The sequence below is a fragment of the Peromyscus maniculatus genome, chromosome 18 (assembly GCF_049852395.1).
Source record: "Peromyscus maniculatus bairdii isolate BWxNUB_F1_BW_parent chromosome 18, HU_Pman_BW_mat_3.1, whole genome shotgun sequence".
NCBI classification, from domain to species: domain Eukaryota; kingdom Metazoa; phylum Chordata; class Mammalia; order Rodentia; family Cricetidae; genus Peromyscus; species Peromyscus maniculatus.
The window spans coordinates 12,000,106-12,019,870 of record NC_134869.1 but is presented as its reverse complement, the minus strand read 5'-3'; the positions used below and the strand labels follow the sequence as shown (position 1 = coordinate 12,019,870).

The following is a 19,765-nucleotide window of genomic DNA, read 5'->3' as shown; positions in this document are numbered from 1 at the left end:
CCTTTGTCTTTTGTGCCTTTTCCTAGCCAATCCTCTTATATGCCTAAAAGGTCCTTTTCCTTTGATATCCATATTTTATAAATAGAGAAACAAAGCTGGGTATGGCAGGCTTGTGATTGGAACACTTAGGAAGTAGAGTTGGGAGTTCAGGGCCATCCTTGACTACACAACAAATTTGAGATCGCTCTGAACTACATGAGATCTGAATCAAAAAACAAAAAATCAAAACAAACAAAACCAACTAGGAACCAAGCCACAGAAATTAAGATAATTTACCCACGGTCATCTGACTAGTAAGTCACAGACACAGGTTTGAATACAGGTTCTCAGGCCCCAGGACAGAATGCAGCCCAGCCCAGCACCCCCGCCCCATGACTGCCATCCCCATGGGCACAACCCACCTCGTATCTCAAACACCACACATCCGAAGCAGGGCCCTGAGTTCCTCCAGACCTGCTTGCGCACCCCACTAGCTCTGCCGGACGCAGCGAGCACCCCTTTTCCTGCAGCCCAGAAACGGGAGCCCCCCTCCGTGTCCCCCTTTCCTTCCATCCACAGCCAGCCAAACCACCCACCGCCCTTCCCCACCGCGGCTGCCCTGGGACCGTTTCAACAACCAACAATAAGTGTGTGTCCCCCCACCCTGCATCTGCAAGCTGGCCTCCCTGTATATCAAGCCATGTCCTGTCCGTCTGTGTGTGTGTGTCGCCCCCCCTCCCGTCCCCACCCTTCTTAAATCCCTCCACTGGCCTCTGGCTCATGGAACAGGATCCACACCTGATATTCTGACCTGCACAGCTCCCTCCCAGATGAAGCAGCCCCGCACCCCATTTTGTCTGTGAGACCATGCCATCCATTGTTGTCTGGCCACATTGGCCCCCTGTCCATTTCTAGCTCATCCCACTGTGTTTCCAGCTCTGGGACTACAGCCTTGTGTTAGCGTTCCCCTTTGCCTGGAATGTTCTTTCCTCTGATTTCCATACGGTCAGCCTCTGTTGACTGTGAAATGTTCCCAAAGAGTGTAGGTTAGGTCAGAGTAGGTTATCTGTCCGGCTGCACCATCCCTTCCAAACCTGCTTGGTATCTTATGTGGCCAGCTTCTTACCAGAAGAATGGGGTGGGGAGAACAGTCCCTGGTTTGCCTTTTCCACTCTTCCTCTGGCCCAGCGGCTCTCAACATGTGAGTCGAGACCCCTTTGGGTGGTCGACCCTTTCACAGGGGTCGCATATCAGATACGCTGCATCAGATTTACACTGCGATTCATAACAGTAGCAAAATCATAGCTATGAAGTAGCAATGAAATAATTTTATGGTTGGGGGTCACCACAACATGAGGAGCGGTGTTGAAGGGTCACACCCTGAGGAAGGTGGAGAACCACTGCTCTAGCCCAAGGCAGAAGAGTCAGGCACAGCCTCTGTGTGGAAAGGTTTCCTCCAGGCACCGTAGGGAAGAATGCTGCTTGTTAACTCAGTTAAGAGACACCTAAGAGACTATTACCTGCGAAGAACCAGAGAAGTCCTAGATAGGGAGAAGCAGGGTCTGGGGGTGAGGCCACAGGGATTCACATCCAAACGAGAGAATGCCAGCCCCAAGGACAGGGGCAAGAACTGTTTGAGTCTTTCTCTCTTTTTTTTTTCCTTTTCTTTCTTTTTTTGTTTTTTGTTTTTGCTGCTGCTGCTGTTGTTGTTGTTTTGTTTCTTGTTTTTCAAGACAGGGTTTCTCTGTGTAGTTTTGGTGCCTGTCCTGGATCTCACTCTGTAGACCAGGCTGGCCTTGAACTCACAGAGATCCACTTGCTTCTGCCTCCCGAGTGCTGGGATTAAAGGGGGTGAACCATCACACCTGGCCCAAGAACTGCTCTTTCCGATTCAGCTGGTACTTTAAAAATGTTTATGTTAATTATCTTTAGAGTCATGATTTTATTTTTCATGGGAAAAAACACATTTATAATGATTTTTCTTTTTATATTAAGATTCATGTTTAATCAAATTAAATGGAGAGAAACTCAAAGCAATACCACTAAATTCAGGAACAAGACAAGGCTGTCCACTCTCCCCATATTTATTCAATATAGTACTTGAAGTTCTAGCTAGAGCAATAAGAAAACAAAAGGAGATCAAAAGGATACAAATTGGCAAGGAAGAAGTCAAACTTTCACTATTTGAAGATGATATGATAAGTATACATAAGTGACCCCAAAAACTCTACCAGGGAACTCCTACAGCTGATAAACTCCTTCAGTAAAGTGGCAGGATACAAGATCAACTCAAAAAAATCAGTAGCCCTCCTACACACAAATGATAAAAGGGCTGAGAAAGAAGTCAGAGAAACATCACCCTTTACAATAGCCACAAATAATATAAAATACCTTGGGATAACACTAACTAAACAAGTGAAGGACCTTTTTGATAAGAACTTTAAATCTCTAAAGAAAGAAATTGAAGAAGATATCAGAAAATGGAAGGATCTCCCATGCTCATGGATAGGTAGGATTAACATAGTAAAAATGGCAATCTTACCAAAAGCAATCTACAGATTCAATGCAATCCCCATCAAAATCCCAACACAATTCTTCACAGACTTGGAAAGAAAAATGCTCAGCTTCATGTGGAAAAACAAAAGACCCAGGATAGCTAAAAGGATCCTATACGATAAAGCAACCTTTGGAGGCATCACCATCCCTGACCTCAAACTCTAATATAGAGCTATAGTAATAAAAACAGCTTGGTACTGGTATAAAAACCGACACACAGACCAATGGAATCGAATTGAAGACCCTGACATTAATCCATGCACATATGAACACCTGGTTTTTGACAAAGGAGCCAAAACTATACAATGGAAAAAAGAAAGTATCTTCAACAAATGGTGCTGGCATAACTGGATCTCAGTATGAAAAAGATTACAAATAGATCCATATCTGTCACCATGCACAAAACTCAAGTCCAAGTGGATCAAAGCCCTGAACATATATCCAGCTACACTAAACTTAATAGAAAAGAAAGTAGGAAGCTGGGTGGTGGTGGCGCACGCCTTTAATCCCAGCACTTGGGAGGCAGAGTCAGGCGGATCTCTGTGAGTTCGAGGCCAGCCTGGGCTGCCAAGTGAGTTCCAGGAAAGGCGCAAAGCTACACAGAGAAACCCTGTCTCGAAAAAAAAAAAAAAGAAAAGAAAAGAAAAGAAAAGAAAAGAAAAGAAAGTAGGAAGCACTCTTGAACGCATTGGCACTGGAGACCATTTCCTAAATAAAACACCAACAGCACAGACCCTGAGCACAACAATTAATAAATGGGACCTCTCGAAACTGAGAAGCTTTTGCAGGGCAAAAGACACAGTCAATAAGACAAAAAGACAGCCAACAGAATGGGAAAAGATCTTCACCAACCCCACATCTGACAGAGGATTGATCTCCACAGTATATAAAGAACTCAAGAAACTAGACATCAAAATACTGAACAGTCCAATTAAAAAATGGGCTAAAGAGCTAAACAGAGAATTCACAAAACAAGAACTACAAATGGCTGAAAGACATTTAAAGAAATGCTCAACATCCTTAATCATCAGAGAAAGGCAAATCAAAATGACTCTGAGATACCACCTTACACCTGTTAGAATGGCTAAGATCAAAAACACCAATGACAACCAATGTTGGAGAGGATGTGGAGCAAAGGGAACACTCCTCCACTGTTGGTGGGAATGTAAACTTGTATAACCACTGTGGAAATCAGTATGGCGGTTTCTCAGAAAATTAGGAATCGAACTACCTCAAGCCCCAGCCATCCCACTCTTGGGCATATACCCAAGGAATGCTGATTCATACCATAAAGATACAAGCTCAGCTATGTTCATAGCAGCACTATTTGTAATAGCCAGAACCTGGAAACAACCTAGATGCCCGTCAACAGAAGAATGGATGAAAAAAATGTGGTACATATACACAATGGAGTACTACTCAGCAGAGAAAAACAATGAAAGCATGAAATTTGCAGGCAAATGGATGGAACTAGAAAAAATCATCCTGAGTGAGGTAACCCAAACACAGAAAGACAGTCATGGTATGTACTCACTCATAGGTGGATTCTAGATATAAAATAAAGAACAATCAGACCACAACCCATAGAACCATGGAGGCTATATATATAGCATGGAGGTCCCTAGGACGACTGTGGCTTATAATAAATTTTGGATTTACTCAATTATTGAAAAAAAAATAGCCAAATGAATGGAAACACATGAACTATGAACCAAAGGCTGAGGGGCCCCCAGCTGGATTAGGCCCTCTGAATAGGTGAGACAGTTGATTGGCTTGATCAGTTTGGGAGGCAACTAGGCAGTGGGACTGAGTCCTGTGCTCATTGCATGAGTTGGCTGTTTGAAACCTGGAGCTTATGCAGGGACGCTTGGCTCAGTCTGGGAGGAGGGGACTGGACCTGCCTGGACTGAGCCCTGGGAGGTGGGAGGCTTTGTCCTGGAGGAGGTGGGAATGGGGGGTGGGCTGAGAGGAAGGGGAGGGGGGCAGGAGGGGGGATAACAGGGGAACCCGTGGCTGATACGTAGAACTGAATGGTATTGTAAAATAAAATAATAAAAAAGATTCACAGCCGGGTGGTGGTGGCGCACTCCTTTAATCCCAGCACTCGGGAGGCAGAGCCAGGCGGATCTCTATGAGTTCGAGGCCAGCCTGGGCTACCAAGTGAGTCCCAGGAAAGGCGCAAAGCTACACAGAGAAACCCTGTCTCGAAAGACCAAAAAAAAGATTCACGTTTATATCAAAACTAATTTTTTTTTCTGGTCTTAAGAACTTTTTGGTTTTGGTTTGACAAGTGACCTGAGGTGTTTAAAGCAGTCATATTGGAATTTATAAAAAGTAAAAGTGAGGATTGAGGAGATGGCTCAGTGGTTAAGAGCTCTGGCTGCTCTTCTAGAGGAACTGGGTTCAATTCCCAGCACCCACATGGTAGCTCACCACTCTCTGTAACCCAGTTTCAGGGGATCTGACTCCCTCACACAAATGTGCATGCAGGTAAAACACCAATGCACATAAGATAACAATAAATAAATTATTTTTTTTAAAGTGAAAGTGGGGTGCAGGCAGAACAGCCGAGGGGTTTGTGTCTGCGTCTCGCCCCTAAGGCGGGCTCCGTTACCGTGGGCTCTGTGCTGCAGCTCCATGATGAAGTAGTGGATCACCGACATGATGTCACTGCTTTCGCAGGTGCTTCCCACGAAATACGGGATCATCAGCACCCCTGGATGTTTGCTTTTGAAATACTTGACCCAGCTGGCGATCAGAGTAGACTTCCCACAGCCGCGTTCTCCAGACAAGAGCAAAATAGACTTATAAGCCGGAAGAGCATTTATTCTGAAAAATAGAAGGCAAAGTGGTAGGCACGAGTCTTTACCAAGGAGGAGGAGGAGAGAAGACATTTTCGTGGGTACATTTTCCCTCTAAGTTAGTAGGCTTGGCTGGCCTCAGAGAAGTCATTCCTCCTTGGAGCTGCAGCTACGTAAGACATGAGATTAGGAGAGTAGAGACAGAGTAACTTTGGAAGGTCCCTCTGCCTAGACAGACCCTAGGACTGTCCGACATGAACTTCAAGCACAGTCAAGGGCTCAAGGCCTAGGGAGGAAAAGGTCACCACCCCGGCCCACTGTCCTATCTGTCTGTCCACTCTGCCCGCCTCACTGCCACCAGGCTACCCTTGGCGACTTAAGCCACATTGGAAGAGAGTGAAGAACAGGAGCACCCATATGTGGTGGTAATCTAATTGTATTGAAATATTATTTTGATTTGTACTGAAATATTAATTTGATTGTATGTTAATAAATAAAGTTGTCTGGGGGTCAGAGCTATTAGAGCCATAGCAAGAGTGTGGCGGTGGTGGCACACGCCTTTAATCCCATAGATATCTGTGTGTTCAGGGTCAGAGCTATTAGAGCCATAGCAAGAGTGTGGCGGTGGTGGCACACGCCTTTAATCCCATAAGATCTCTGTGTGTTCAGGGATACAGCCAGCATTGGAGACATATGCCTTTAAGACCTAGGGGGCTGTACATTCAGACAGTGACGAGGCAGTCATGTGTTTGGGTTTACAACCAATGAGAAGGCAGAACAACATACTTTAAAAATACGAACCGAGAGGAAGTAGGTCTCTTTTCGCGAAGCTGGGACAGCAGGAGGAAGGGTGAGATTTTAGCTCTGAGCTCTGACCTCTCGGCTTTCTCTTTTACATTGTTTCTGTGTTTCTTATTTAATAAGACGGTTGGTTACATCTACACCCATACACCAAGAACGCGTGTCAACTCCGAAACCCGCAGAATTGGAATTCCAACTAACTTGGTTTGGTGACAGAGAAGCGCCTGCGGCTTCGCCAGGGTGTGTTAACTGGTAACTCCACTTAAACAACTGTCTAGGTTCTGGCAACAGCTTGTCTTGGTGCTTAGTTGTTAGTGAAGTTTCTGGATATGCAGAGGCACTTCCGGCCTGTGAATACCACGACAGAGACTCTAGCCTTGTGACTTACAGTTATTTTATTTTTTACTTATTTCTTTTTGAAACAGGGTCTCACGTTGCTCAGGCTGGCCTCACACTTCCTAAGTAGCCAATGAACTCCTAAGGTGCTCTAGAACCCCTAGTTCTTCCCCTCAAGCTCCCCAGCGCTGGGATCATGGGCACGCACCACCTCCTCGGACTTGTGATTATGATGGATTAGTGTGTATCAGCTAGTTTTAGTAGTGCCGATTTGTAATCTCTGCTACTTGGGACACTGAGGCAGAAGGATCACAAGTTTAAGGCCATCCTAGATAAAGTAGTGGGACCCTGTTTCAAGAAAAATAAAGAAAAATGCCTGGTGGTGGGTATATAGTTCAGTAGAAGAATGTTTGCCTATCATACACACATGAGGCCCCAGGTTCGATCTCTAGCACCAGTCATATGAAATATGTGTGTGTCTGTGCCTGTGTGTGCACATGTGTGTATGTATGTGTGTAATGATTTTCCACTGAGGATAAATATCATGAGGAATTATCTTGCTATTGACTAGGACAGCACCTGACAACAAGTTGTTGAGGGAATAAATGACTGACTGAATGAAATGAAACACATGAGCAAGAATTCAAATTCAGCAGTGAAAGAGGATTGGTTAGAAAACTCACCGAAATAAAAACTGTCAAGTAGTCATTAAAAAGTAGTTAGTTTGCAATAATTCAATCTTCATTGATATGAATTAGGAATCAATGCTCTATTACTTAAATGCCTTCATCAATAATTTTCTTTCTTTTTTATTTTTATTTGGGGGTGGGAGTGTAGAGCGTTTCGAGACAGAGTTTCTCTGTGTAGCCTTGGCTGTCCTGGAACTCACTCTGTAGACCAGGCTAGCCTCGAACTAAGATATCCGACTACCTCCCGAGTGATGAGATGAAAGGCGTGGGCCACCACTGCCAGACTTTCACTGATAATTTTCAAAAGTGGGATTTTATTTTGAGTCCTCCTCCTACCTCTGGCATCAGCCAGCGTGAGCTTATTGAGCTCTGTCATACAGGCGACCTGTGAGACAAGATGGCCATCAGCTCACCTCCACCTTCACCCCCTGCCGCTTCCCCTGCCTCTGGCTGCCTGGAATCTCCCGCTATTTCTCTAGCCTCAGGGCTTCTGTATTTACACTTGCTTCTGTCTGGAATGTTCTCCCAGGCCGTGTTTGCTTAGCTGGCTGCCTCCCACATCTCTTAGTTCCCAAACATCACTTGTCACCCAGGGCTTTCCCTCAGCCTATCAGCTGGCCCCTTTCATTTCAGTGTCGCACACAGCCTATCAGCTGGCCCCTTTCATATTTCAGTGTCGCACAGTGCTCCGTTGGCTCTCACTGCACACTTCACACACGCTGTTTAGTGCCTGTGTGCAGGGTCAAATGCCACAGAGGCAGGGGCTTCAGCTCTTTTGTTCCCTGCCGGACCCTGTGAGTCTGAAACTGTATGTGTGTGGCACTAAGCAGGTCAAATCAGTGAGCACAAAGACGTGTGATGCGTCCGTGTAAACAGAGACAGAGTCATCACCTTTTGGTTTTGGTTTTGGTTTTTCAAAAACAAATGAAAACATTCTTACCAAAAAATTCTTTTGATAAAAGGTTGATATATGACCCGGAAAGGTGGCACACGCTTATAATTTCAGTACTCAGGAGACAGAGATAGGAAGGTGGCCAGAAGTTCAAGACCAGCCTAAACTATACAATGAGTGTGAGGCCAGCCAGGACTACACAGTGAGATCTCATCTGAGAGAGACAGAAGTAAAGAAAAAGAAGTTGGTATCAAGGCCATGCTTTGCACCTTAGAACAAAGACCATTCCTCTGTTGACTTACACACGGTGTTCAGGAACACACAGTACAGAGCCCCGTTCCAGATCATAAAGCAAACAGGGCCCTGAGTGTTTCTATCCAGGTCAAAAGACTATCTTATCACTGTGTTTTTACTGGGTCCAATTTAAATTCTTCAATTACAACTAAATTTATTTAGTTGCATGATATATGATAATATATGATACTGATATATGATATGATATATATATATGATATAATGATAAACTATTAAAAAATAATAAACAGAATGAGAATCTACAAAGCCCAAACCTCAGTGTTCAAGTACACGGCTGATTTTCATTATATAAGGATCTATGATCGTCATTGCTATTTAACTCCAGAGCATGTCCAGTATCCAAAAAAAAAACCCCTCTGTCCCTTTTAGTAGTGACCCTCCCCTCATCCCACTCCCACCTCTCAGCAGCCACTCCCTAACTCTCTGTCTCTGTGGACTCACCTATCCAAGCCTAACATTTCTAACCATAACCTACGCATTCTCCTATAGTCTTAAAAACATTGGCTGGCCGGGTGGTGGTGGTGCACACCTTTAATCCCAGCACTCGGGAAGCAGAGGCAAGCAGAGCCAGTGAGTTCAAGGCCAGCTTGGGCTACAGAGTGAGTTCCAGGACAGACTCCAAAGCTACACAGAGAAATCCTGTCTCAAAAAAACAAAAAGCAAACAAACAAAAAAATTTGGCTGAGTATCATGCTGTAGTGACCTAGCATGAGCACCCAGAACTACCCGAAAGCTCCCTGGCCACTCTGAGTGCCCTGTGATGGGAGTACTAAGCCTAGGATGGGAACTTCGAAGGCCAGCCTGTACCGTGCCAGCTACCGTGGCTTTATTTCAAATCACAAAATTCTTACAAAATAAATGAGATCTGCGGCAAGAGCCAGAAGAGGAGAATGAAAAACCATTCTACGGAGTCTTCGCCTCTCTAGAAATGAGACTTGGAGGGACAGTGGCGACAACTCCAGCTCTCTGACTGTCACCCTCATCTGAGCAGTAAACGGGGTCTGCCACCACCGTTGGAGATACGGGGGTTGGCTGTACTGTGCAGGACGCCAGGTAAACCAAAAAGGACGCCAGATAAACCAGAAAGGACGCCAGATAAACCAGAAAGGACTTCGTGCATTGTGCGTAATAACTGGATTCCTTATTAACCCAAACATGATATGGCCCATATTCCAATAAGTGCTTGGTGAATAAATTAATATAATTTATAATGATACATGTAGAAGCTCTTTGTAAATGACATAATACTATCCAAACATATTCATTTTCCCTAGTTTCTTTGGCTTACAGTCATTCCACAAGTCTCAGGGATTTGTTAAGCAAATTTTGATGTATGACACTGGAAAAGGATAGGTCCTCGGCCCTTCGGAGGTTTTTCATCTTGACACTGTGTGAAATACAGAAAAGCTTCAAAAAAGCAGAGTGATCACTAATATTCTAATTGAAGCACGGCTTCTACAGTCCTTTTCTTTTCTTTTCTTTTCTTTTCTTTTCTTTCTTTCACCTAATTTTTTATTTAAATTTTTGCAATTTTTAAAAATTAAAATATAAGTACATAATGTCCCCTCCCTCTCAACCCATGTCCCCCATTCCCTTAAATTCATAACCTCTTTTTCCTTCATTATTATTACATTTTATATACATACATAAATATATACGTATAACCCACTGAGTCCGTATCGTGTTGCTTGTATATATGATTTCAGGGCTGACCACTTGGTATTAGATAACAAATTAGAACGCTCATCCCCAGGGAAGACTAATTCTCCCTCTCTCAGCGGCACTTAGTTGCTTGCAGTTCTTTGTCTAGGGTAGGGGTCCCGTGAGATTTCCCTCTTCCTCATTAGCATGTCTGTTGGAGTCGTCACAGTTCAGGTCTGGTTTAGGCAGCCATACTGCTAAGGTATCACGAGTGTAGACTCTCACAGGGTCTTTCTTACAGAAAGTTACGGGAAAAGGGAGGCTAGACACTCTGGATTTGGAGGTTCACATACATGAAAGCCAGGCTGCTTTGTGTTAGCCCCGTAAAAGAAATGAGGACTTCCGAACCTCTTACCTGAGAATGGAGTTCAGCCCCAGACCTGCACTGTCGGAGTCAAGCTCAACATCTTTTAAGGCAAATCTTTCCAGTATTTCAAAGGTCCTGTTTGACTCCTTGGAAATAACAAAAACTTGCTCACACTTCTCAGCAAACTCTTCATGATACAAATATTCAAGACTGTGTTTGTAATCTTAACAGTGAAAAAAGATAAGGAAGTGTTAGATTTGTAGTTTCACATCTGCAGTTCTGTGTGACTCTTCTAAGGCCCAGGAAGGAATCTTCTGTGTCTATAGCGCTTTCTCTCTATGGTTGTATCATATTATATAATATATATATAATATATATACATATATACATATATATATATATATATATATATATATATATATATATATATATATTTGTTGTTGTTTTTTGAGACAGGGTTTCTCTGTGTAGCTTTGCGCCTTTCCTGGAACTCACTTGGTTGTCCAGGCTGGCCTCGAACTCACAGAGATCCACCTGCCTCTGCCTCCCAAGTGCTGGGATTGAAGGTGTGCACCACCACCACCCAGCTTGTATCATATTTTATAGCCCACTGTATATAATAGTGAAAGCAAACCACAGACCAGTGGTTCTCAACTTTCCTAATGCTGTGAGACCCTTTAATATAGTTCCTCATGTTATGTACCCCAACCATAAAATTATTTTGTTGCTACTGCATAACTGTAATTTTGCTACTGTTATTAGTCGTAATATAAATATCCAATATGCAAGATATCCGCTATGCACTCCCCAAAAGGGTCATGACCCACAAGTTGAGAACCATTGCCACAGACAGACCATTTAACCTTCCTCATGCCATTTGTATATGGAATCCAACTGTCACGATCCAAGAGCAACAAGTCTAAAAACAAATTTAGACTTGGTACATAAACTGCTAGCTAGTACAAAGGTTCAGTGTTGTGGTACGCGTGTATATGTATGTCCTCCATGGCAGAGGCTGAGGAGTACGCCCCCACCCCCCACCCCGGGGTAAAATGTTCCAACACGGACGATAACGGTAAGCACAGATACAGCTCTTCCATTGGGGAAGTCCTTTTAATTCTGGTAAATGTGGAGGGCCAGGCAACTAGATGATCTCTAATGTGCATGCCAGCTCCAGTTTCCTCCAGTTCCAAACCCACTGCCTAATTAGTGTCAGGACGTTCTAGCCTATCAAAACCCCCTCCTGTCTTTGGAGAGACACATATTCACCAATTTATTCCGGTGGCAGGGATGGGAGGTGGGGAATGAAGGAGAGTTGGTCTGGGATTCCCAAAAGACACACCTTGCTCCTCCCAACTGGGCTTCTGAGCCTCCCTGTTGAGATTTGGGCCAGAATAGACTTAGAAACCCAGTTTGCCCAAGGCCAGCTCCAAGTTCCGAGAGCATCAACAGAATGTTGTACTGCAGAATTTACAGTCCAACAAGGCTCTTGAACTAACCTTGACCTTCACTCACTTAGGTTTTTCTATGAATAGCAGAGGTATTTTAAATTGATTTTTAAGGTTAGCTTACAAAAAATGGGTTCTGTTACAGTATTTTCATCCACGTGTCATGAGACTTCTAAGAGTCAAGTTCAAACTGAACAAGGTAACCAACGACACCTGCAGTTGACCCTTAGTTGCTACATGTACCTGCATATACACGAAGACACACACACACACACACACACACACACACACACACACACGCGCGCGCGCGCACGCGCACGCGCACACGCACACGCGTGTGCACAAGTACACAATGACAACTCTACCTTGCTTTTCAGAAGCTACCAGCTGACCAAATGATTTTCTACTACCCCAGCTGTAGACTCCTTGAGTTATTAAAGGGTCCCAAAGATCCACAAGGAAAGAACTGAACACTTGTTTCTAAAGCATTTTTAATAATTTATATTTATATTATTTAATTATACATTTATAATTCATATGATAGAAACAATTTCTATTATATAACCCATTATGTATCTTTTTATTCATTTAGCGCACATAGACCCATTTAAGAATAAAGCCGCTAAGCGGTGGGGTGGGGGTGGGGAGCAGAGCCAGGCAGATCTCTGTGAGTTCTAGGCCAGCCTGGTCTACAGAGTGAGATCCAGGACAGGCACCAAAACTACACTGAGAAACCCTGTCTCAAACAAACAAACAAACAAACAAAAGAATAAAGCCTAGGGGCTGAAGAGATGGTCAGCAGTTAAGAGTGCGTCCTGCTCTTGCCAAGGACCTGAGTTCAGTTTCCAGCAACCCCATCAGGTGGCTTCCAACTACCTTGACTTCAGCTCCAGGGGATCTGACACCTGGTCTCCGAGGACACCTGCACTCATGTTTGCATACCCCCCCACACACATAAATACATGTGATTTAAAATTAAACGTAAAAAGAAGAAGAAAGTCTAAAACAAGCTAACCTTTCAATGATATTCAAAATCAAGGGCTAATTAGGGCCATCAGGACGGCTCAACAGGTAAAGACACTTGCTGAGCAAGCTTAGAAACCTAACTTAACCCTGGTAGAGGGAGAAAACTGATTCCACGATGCTGGCCTCTGGCCTCTACATGCCTGCACAAGCGTCCCCCTCTACACACACACACACACACACACACACACACACACACACACACACATCATACACATGCATGCATGTCCGAAAAATTTAAAAACCAACATAAATACAAGAATGAAATAAGGTGGCCTTAATCCAACTATACAGAAAAGCTTGATTCTTCTACACACTGGTGATTATTAATCGATGGGTTTCAGATTGAGATCGGTAAAAAAATATTAATATTACCCACACTTCATACTTTGGCCAAATGTAGATATTCTTCCAGATCCCATTTGTTGTTATTCATGCTTCTGAATACTTTCCCATGGCTAACATGTGCTGGGCATTGTGTTTAGATGTCTTACTTTTTTATTACCTTCAAGGTATTACCGTTAATCTGTTTTATACAAGAAACCAACACTTATCAATAGTAACTTGCTAAATTCCAGAGCTTGGAACTGAAAACTCTAGGATCTAGCACAGTCTGGACTGAGAATCCAAAACCCTACCTACCCCACCGCAATCATTTGGTCTGTGTTTCTGGCTGCCTCACACTCCCTGGCTTTAGCATCATTTCAGGAGCAGCACTAGATTAGTGTCTGGGGCTCATTCAGCCTCAGTTCACATTCTCCAGCTCATGACTGCTCTTCCAGATACAGGATTAGCCAAGCAGAACATCATATTTTTTGGGCACCCAGTGACGGAGTCAAATAAAAACATATGGCCCAAGTCAGGCTCTCAGAGACAAAATGACCCAATTCTAAGACTCAGAATCAATTCTTAGGACTTTGAACCTGGAGCAGCTACAGTCATTTTTCCTTCCATAATGGGGAACTCAAGGTGTTGAGCCCATATCAGGACAGCAGCTTCCAGCTGAGAAACACTGTCCCAAGCCCAGGGACACCATTTGAGCACCAGGAGGAAGCCCACATGACCCAGAACTAAGCCTTGCATCTTCAGTTCTAAAAGCACGCTTAATTCAATAGAGTGGAACGGGGCCCAAACTCTGTAATTCTCCTTTTTTATTGATGTCACTTACAACCAAAAAACTGACAGAACTGATAATAATGTTCTTTTCTGGGTCCCTAATGGTTTGGCTTGCAAGGAGTTTCATGTTACCAGCACAGTGCTATGGCGTGGGTCAATATTCTTAAAGTCACCACCCATCCATCTGCTCCTAATCACATGACAAGGTCTCTTGACTACTTGGTCCCAGAAAGGATCTGGGAATATACCATCTACTGTCTGTCATTTTGCATGCCCACGTTAACTGGTCCTTACATTAGAAACTATAACATTTGTATGTCATTCCTTGAGGATGGGACAAAACATAGTCATCTTCTTACCCCCTAAACATACCACATGCATGTGAACATTCCACTATTCATATTATTTGATGAATTTTCTTCATCTCAGATCCCTTCTGAAGCTTGTCTGGGTGAAAAACCTCTGCCGCACTCATAAGTGCTGTTGGCTTTTCAATCTACCACATGCATGCCTGTCCAACATAGGACATTATTTTCAAAAACACGAACATAACCATTGTTTTAATTAAACAGACATGGAAAGGGATAACAAATTCTCAAGCTTGTTAGTCCATGGGTTCCACTGAGTAGTAAAGGATTCCACAGGTAAGGATCTGATCATCAGAGGGACCTGAGTTCAAGATCTGGATTGGTCCTTTAGTAGTCCTGTATCATTGGTAAGACACTTAACCACTGTACAGCAGCTTCTACTTGCTCATCTGCAGGACCAGAATGTCATCTTAAAGATTAAATGTGACACTATACACATATCAACAGACTATAAAGGTTCTTTCTTTTCTTAACTATGGCGCCATTGGCGTTTAGGACCAGATAGCCCTTCATTGTGGAAGTCTGTCCTGTGCATTTATGTCCTCAGCCTCTACCCATTAGACACCAGTGCTTTTCTTCACTTACAATAACCAAGATTCCCCCCAGATGAGACCAGAGGGGACAAAATCAACCCTGGGTGACAATATCTCTCTAGACCTACATGCGAATGCCAATGTTCTGGGTCTTCTCTGAGTTCTCTAACATCCTAATAATCTCCAGGCCCACGATTAGCTCTTCTTTTCAGTTCCAAAAGTCCTCCTGCAGAGGAGCCAGGTTCCGTTTCCAGCACACACCTGGTGGCTGACAACTGCCTCTAACTCCAGTTCTAGGGGATCTGACACTTTCTTCCGACTTCCTCAGGCTCCTGCATGAACACGGTGGATAGACATGCACTCAGGCACACACACACACATTAAAATAAATATACTTTTAAAGAGAGCAACATATGCTACAAGATCATGGTGATAGTTTAAAATGCTTAACAAGTATATTCAATTATTTAAAGGTTCCTTGCCTGGGCCAGTGAGACGGCCCAGCAGGTAAAAGCACTTGCTGTACAAGCTTGGTGACCAGAGTTCTACTCCGAGAATTTACAAAAAGCCAGATGTGGTATCCCAAATCTGTAATCCCAGCACTGCAGGATACAGGGAGATGGGAAATGGAGACAGGAGAATCATGGGAAACTTGTGAGTCAGACAGACCGGAGTATGCAGAACACCAGAAATGAGAGACTCTGCCTCAACAGGCAAAGAGGAAAATTGACTCCCCAAAGTTGCCCTCTGACCTGCAAAGGCACTGTGGTGTGGGCGCGCGCGCGCGCACACACACGCACACACACATTAATTTTTTTTCATTCCTTCTCCAGGAAGACACAGGAGACATCTCCTATTGCAAAGTGAGCCCTTCGCCATCCCTGTGTGTACTGACCTATATTTTCCATGATAATAGGGACTGGGTAGAGCTTCTCCACAACAGCGGACCAGTCCTTGAAAACCAAATCGCCCAGCTCGTCCAGGTCTCTATAGAATCTGACAGGAAGCCCTTTCCCGATGATCTTAGCCTTGAGTCTCCCAACTTTCACTTTTCCCTCTTCGTTCATCAGAAAAGCCGGGGACAGCTTTTCTTCTTCTCCCTCCTCGCTGAAAGTCCTTAGCAGTGAGTTCGATGTCCGGAAGTAGAAAAACTGAAACTGAGATTCCTTCCGAAAGGCTGCTTGGGTGATCTCGAACTCTGTTAGGCTGCAGTTGGGAGTCTCCAGGACCCAAGGGTAGCCATTTTTTGCAGCAACATATAGATTTTGTTCTCCCTTGGATAGATTGGTGAAGTCCTTTATGTTGGAGAACAGGAAGGGTGTGTAGTGGGGGAGGAAGTCCCCGTAGGTCTGCCCCAGCAGGCAGATGAAGAAGGGGGAGCAGCTGTCCACACAGTCAAGGCAGAGCTTCAGATGCTGAGAGCACAGGCAGGAGTACTGTCGGCACAGGTTGGTGGTGAAGGACTTGTGGGCCTTCACGGCCGACCACCTCAGGTCCACAGCTTTGAAGTAGGTGCCCCGGGGGCTGCAGAGGTCGTTGAGCCGAGGGAAGATGGTGCTGGCCAAAAAATCTCTCTCTTCTTGAAAGTCCTCCAGAGTGGAGCAGACGTAAGGCTGGATGGGCTTCTGGCGCTTTAAGTTGGGTTGAGTGTTGTATCTTGTTCCAGGGTCACCCGCCATCTGATTCACTTCATGAAGCTTACGGGCGACATCACACTTGGAACCAGACCAGCTTTATCCCGGCCCAACCATCGGGGTGCACAGCTCTGTTGAGTCTCCTCCCCAACTGTGCTATCAACAACCAGTCAGCTTTACTCAGATCCCGTCTTTGAATTGTGTTCTGAGGAAGAGATGCCACAGTCAATCTAGTTTAGGAAGGGCAGACAAGGGTAAAACAGATTTATTTTAGGAGCACCGGCAGTTTGTGTCTCCCGACTCCCCACAAAGCGTTAGCTGAAAAACTAACAACCATAAGACGCATGGGGAAATGGACACAGGGCCTCCCTCCTTCCCCACACCCTCCCAGGTCCCCTGGCCAACCCCTACTTCTGCCCCATAGAAATACAAAATGAATGCAAGCTGCTAGGCTGTCAACGAGAAAGGGAAGGCTCGTCCACAGAGGGATTCCAGTGTAGTCAGGAGCCACAGAAGCCAAGGGTGGCTCACGACAGGAGCAAGACTGAAAACGGCTTTGAAGTGGAGGTCGGCACAGGAAAAACAGGCCCAAAACCAGGACCAAGAATGTGGCTGGCGGCCAAAGAAAGTCTGCATCCAGGAGCCTGATGGGGCTCTGAGGCGTTATCTTCAGTTCTACGAGCTCACACACATTCCACTCACCTACTGGAATTTAATCCCACCGAGCACTCCGATGACGACACAGACTGCGAGAGCTAAAAATAGCTACGAAAACTACATCACTGTATGAGCTTTTCCTCGACACAGCTTACTTCCACACAAAAATATTACTTTTAAATTATAGTTATTCTTTTCACAAAGAGTAAAAACATCAGAAGCCTAAAATAGTTCCTAAGATCTCCTACCAACGTTTAAGTCCATGCCTTAAAAAAAAAAAGTATTAACCCTTTGCATTGAATTGCCTCAATAATCCCATGAGAGACCACCACCCTCCCACACAGATCAAGGAGCAAAAGTTTGGACAGGATTAGTAACAGTCCAAAGTCACGCTTGCTTTAGCTAATTTATTTTTGGGGGGTAGAGGGCACACGTGTGCCACAGGCAGCAGGTGGAGGTCAGAGGACAACTTTTGAGAGCTGGCTCTCTCCTTGTACCGTGTGGCTCTGGGAAGGAGCCCTGGTCATCACACTTGGTAGCAAGCACCCTTACCCACTGAGCTATCACAGGGGCCTGAACGTCAAGATTTATCCCCAGGTCAGGCGGACTCAGAATGTGCACATTACAATGTCTCCATATATTATAGAGGGAAGACTTGAAGTGTGAGGAGACCGTAAATCGGCGTGTAGAAAACACCTGCCCTAGAGGGAGTTTTATAATAAATAAGCAATGTAGACAAGGTTTTTTTTTTCAATTTCACAACATTTTCAAAAATATTAAAAATATGACAGAACAAACATCATGGATATTTTAATAATAGCAGTCTCATCTATTACATGGGAGGCTAGATAGATCATCAAGCCTTACAAAAAAACTACCATCTCTCATTTCCATGTGATCAGAGGTCATTTCTGTGTGTGAAAGAGTATGTGTGTGCAAAGTGATTGTGTGTGTGTGTGTGTGTGTGTGTGTGTGCAATCCTGTGTATGAGGAAGCCAGTTTACCTTGAATATTGCTCATCAGGTGTCACTCACCTTATTTTTGAGATAAAGTCTACCATTGGCTTAGAATTTGCCAAAGAGGCTAGGCATGGTGGCCAGTGAGGCCGAAGGATCTGCCTGTCTCCACCTCCCCAATGCTGGGATTACAAGCACATACCACCACGCCCAGCTTCTGTAAGTGGGTTCTAGGGTGTGACAAGCACGTGACAACTGAGCCATCTCCTCAGCCTTGCCCCGCCCCTTCCTCCTCCCCCTCTTCCCCCTCCTCCTCCTTCTCTTGAAACAGGGTATCACTCTGTCATCATGGCTAGTCTCAAACTTGAAATCTTTGTTCTTCTAGTGCTGAAGTTCAGGTATACACCCCCATGTCTGGCCCAGTCTTCAGATATTACGTCTTTCTTACGATCGAGTATCTAACACTTGGGATGCGATAGATTCAGAATAGGTCCTGGGGAAATACGTGTTGTAAGCGATGCTCTTGTGGAGGACCAAGTTCAGTTCCAAGCACCTACATGGAAGCTCACAACTTTCTGTAACTCTAGTTCCAGGGGATCCAGTGTCCTTTTCCAGCCTGTGCGGGCAGCAGCACACATGTGGTACACAGGAACTCATGCAAGCTCAGACACATAGCCATAAAAATAAAGATGTTCAAGTACCAAACATCTGTGGTTCAGTGATTGTATGCTCCAGGAATCACTCTCAAGTAACTAAGCCAAAAGGTTAAAAACTACACACATCAAGATGTTTTTCCACTACTACAGAAAAGATAATCAAAGAAAGCAAACAAACACAGAAACTAAAATATATCACAGTGTGCCTCAATTCAGATCACCAGATACCATGTGAGACAATAAGGGGGTGGCCTTTAAGCTGCAACTTATTACACAGAAATCAGAATTCAGAGGCACAGACCAGCCCAAGTTTATGTATTTTCATTTCTTCAACACTGTATATAGTTTTCTTCAAACTGGAATTATGTCTTTGCTTATTCCCACATATGTGTTTTTTTCTAATATGAATGAAGTTTTTGTTTCAATTTTTATGTTTTTGCAAAATGAGAGTAAGACTTAATTTTTATAGGTTCATCATAAAAATCAATAATTTACCAGTTTCTCATAGTCATTTGAGGCTTAAAAAAAACTAAGATCTTGGGATATGTAAACAATAATTACAAAATAAGGGACTTCAATTTTTCTTTTCTTTTTGTTTTTGAGATAAGATTTCTCTGGGTAGCCCTGGTTGTCCTGGAACTCATTCTATAGACCAGGCTGGCCTTGAACTCAGAGATCCACCTGCTTTTGCCTCCTGAGTGCTGGGATTAAAGGCATGCACCACTACCACCCGGCCAGTTCGATGAGTTTTGAGCATCCCCCAATATCAAGATCAAGAACATTCCCTTCAAAGTCCCATGGTTCCCTTTTGTAGCATTCTGCTGTGCCTTTACTCAGGTTAAATTCTGTACTTGAACTTACAGCCAGGAGTACAGGTGTACTCTTGTAATTCTAGCTCTCTGGAACACTCTGAGTTGGAGGCTAGTCAGGGCTACACAGTTTCAGACTAGCCTGGGCTAGCTAGCAAGATCTTGTCTCAATAAATAGATAGATAAAA

At 44.2% G+C, this 19,765-nt stretch overlaps 1 protein-coding gene across 3 annotated transcripts in view; it reads right to left on the bottom strand.

The window, feature by feature from the left end:
- LOC102926303 (tetratricopeptide repeat protein 41-like) overlaps positions 1-19,765 on the bottom strand; it is a 61,248-nt gene that overhangs the window by 38,258 nt on the left and 3,225 nt on the right. For all 3 annotated transcript variants that reach the window (XM_042263384.2, XM_076554558.1, XM_076554557.1), the window contains exons 2-4: positions 15,761-16,729; positions 10,426-10,600; positions 5,150-5,364 (exon numbers count right to left, since the gene is read on the bottom strand). In XM_042263384.2, the coding sequence (XP_042119318.1) occupies positions 5,150-5,364; positions 10,426-10,600; positions 15,761-16,544 (1,174 nt within the window). In that variant the 5' untranslated portion in view covers positions 16,545-16,729. The remainder of the gene's footprint in view (positions 1-5,149; positions 5,365-10,425; positions 10,601-15,760; positions 16,730-19,765) is intronic.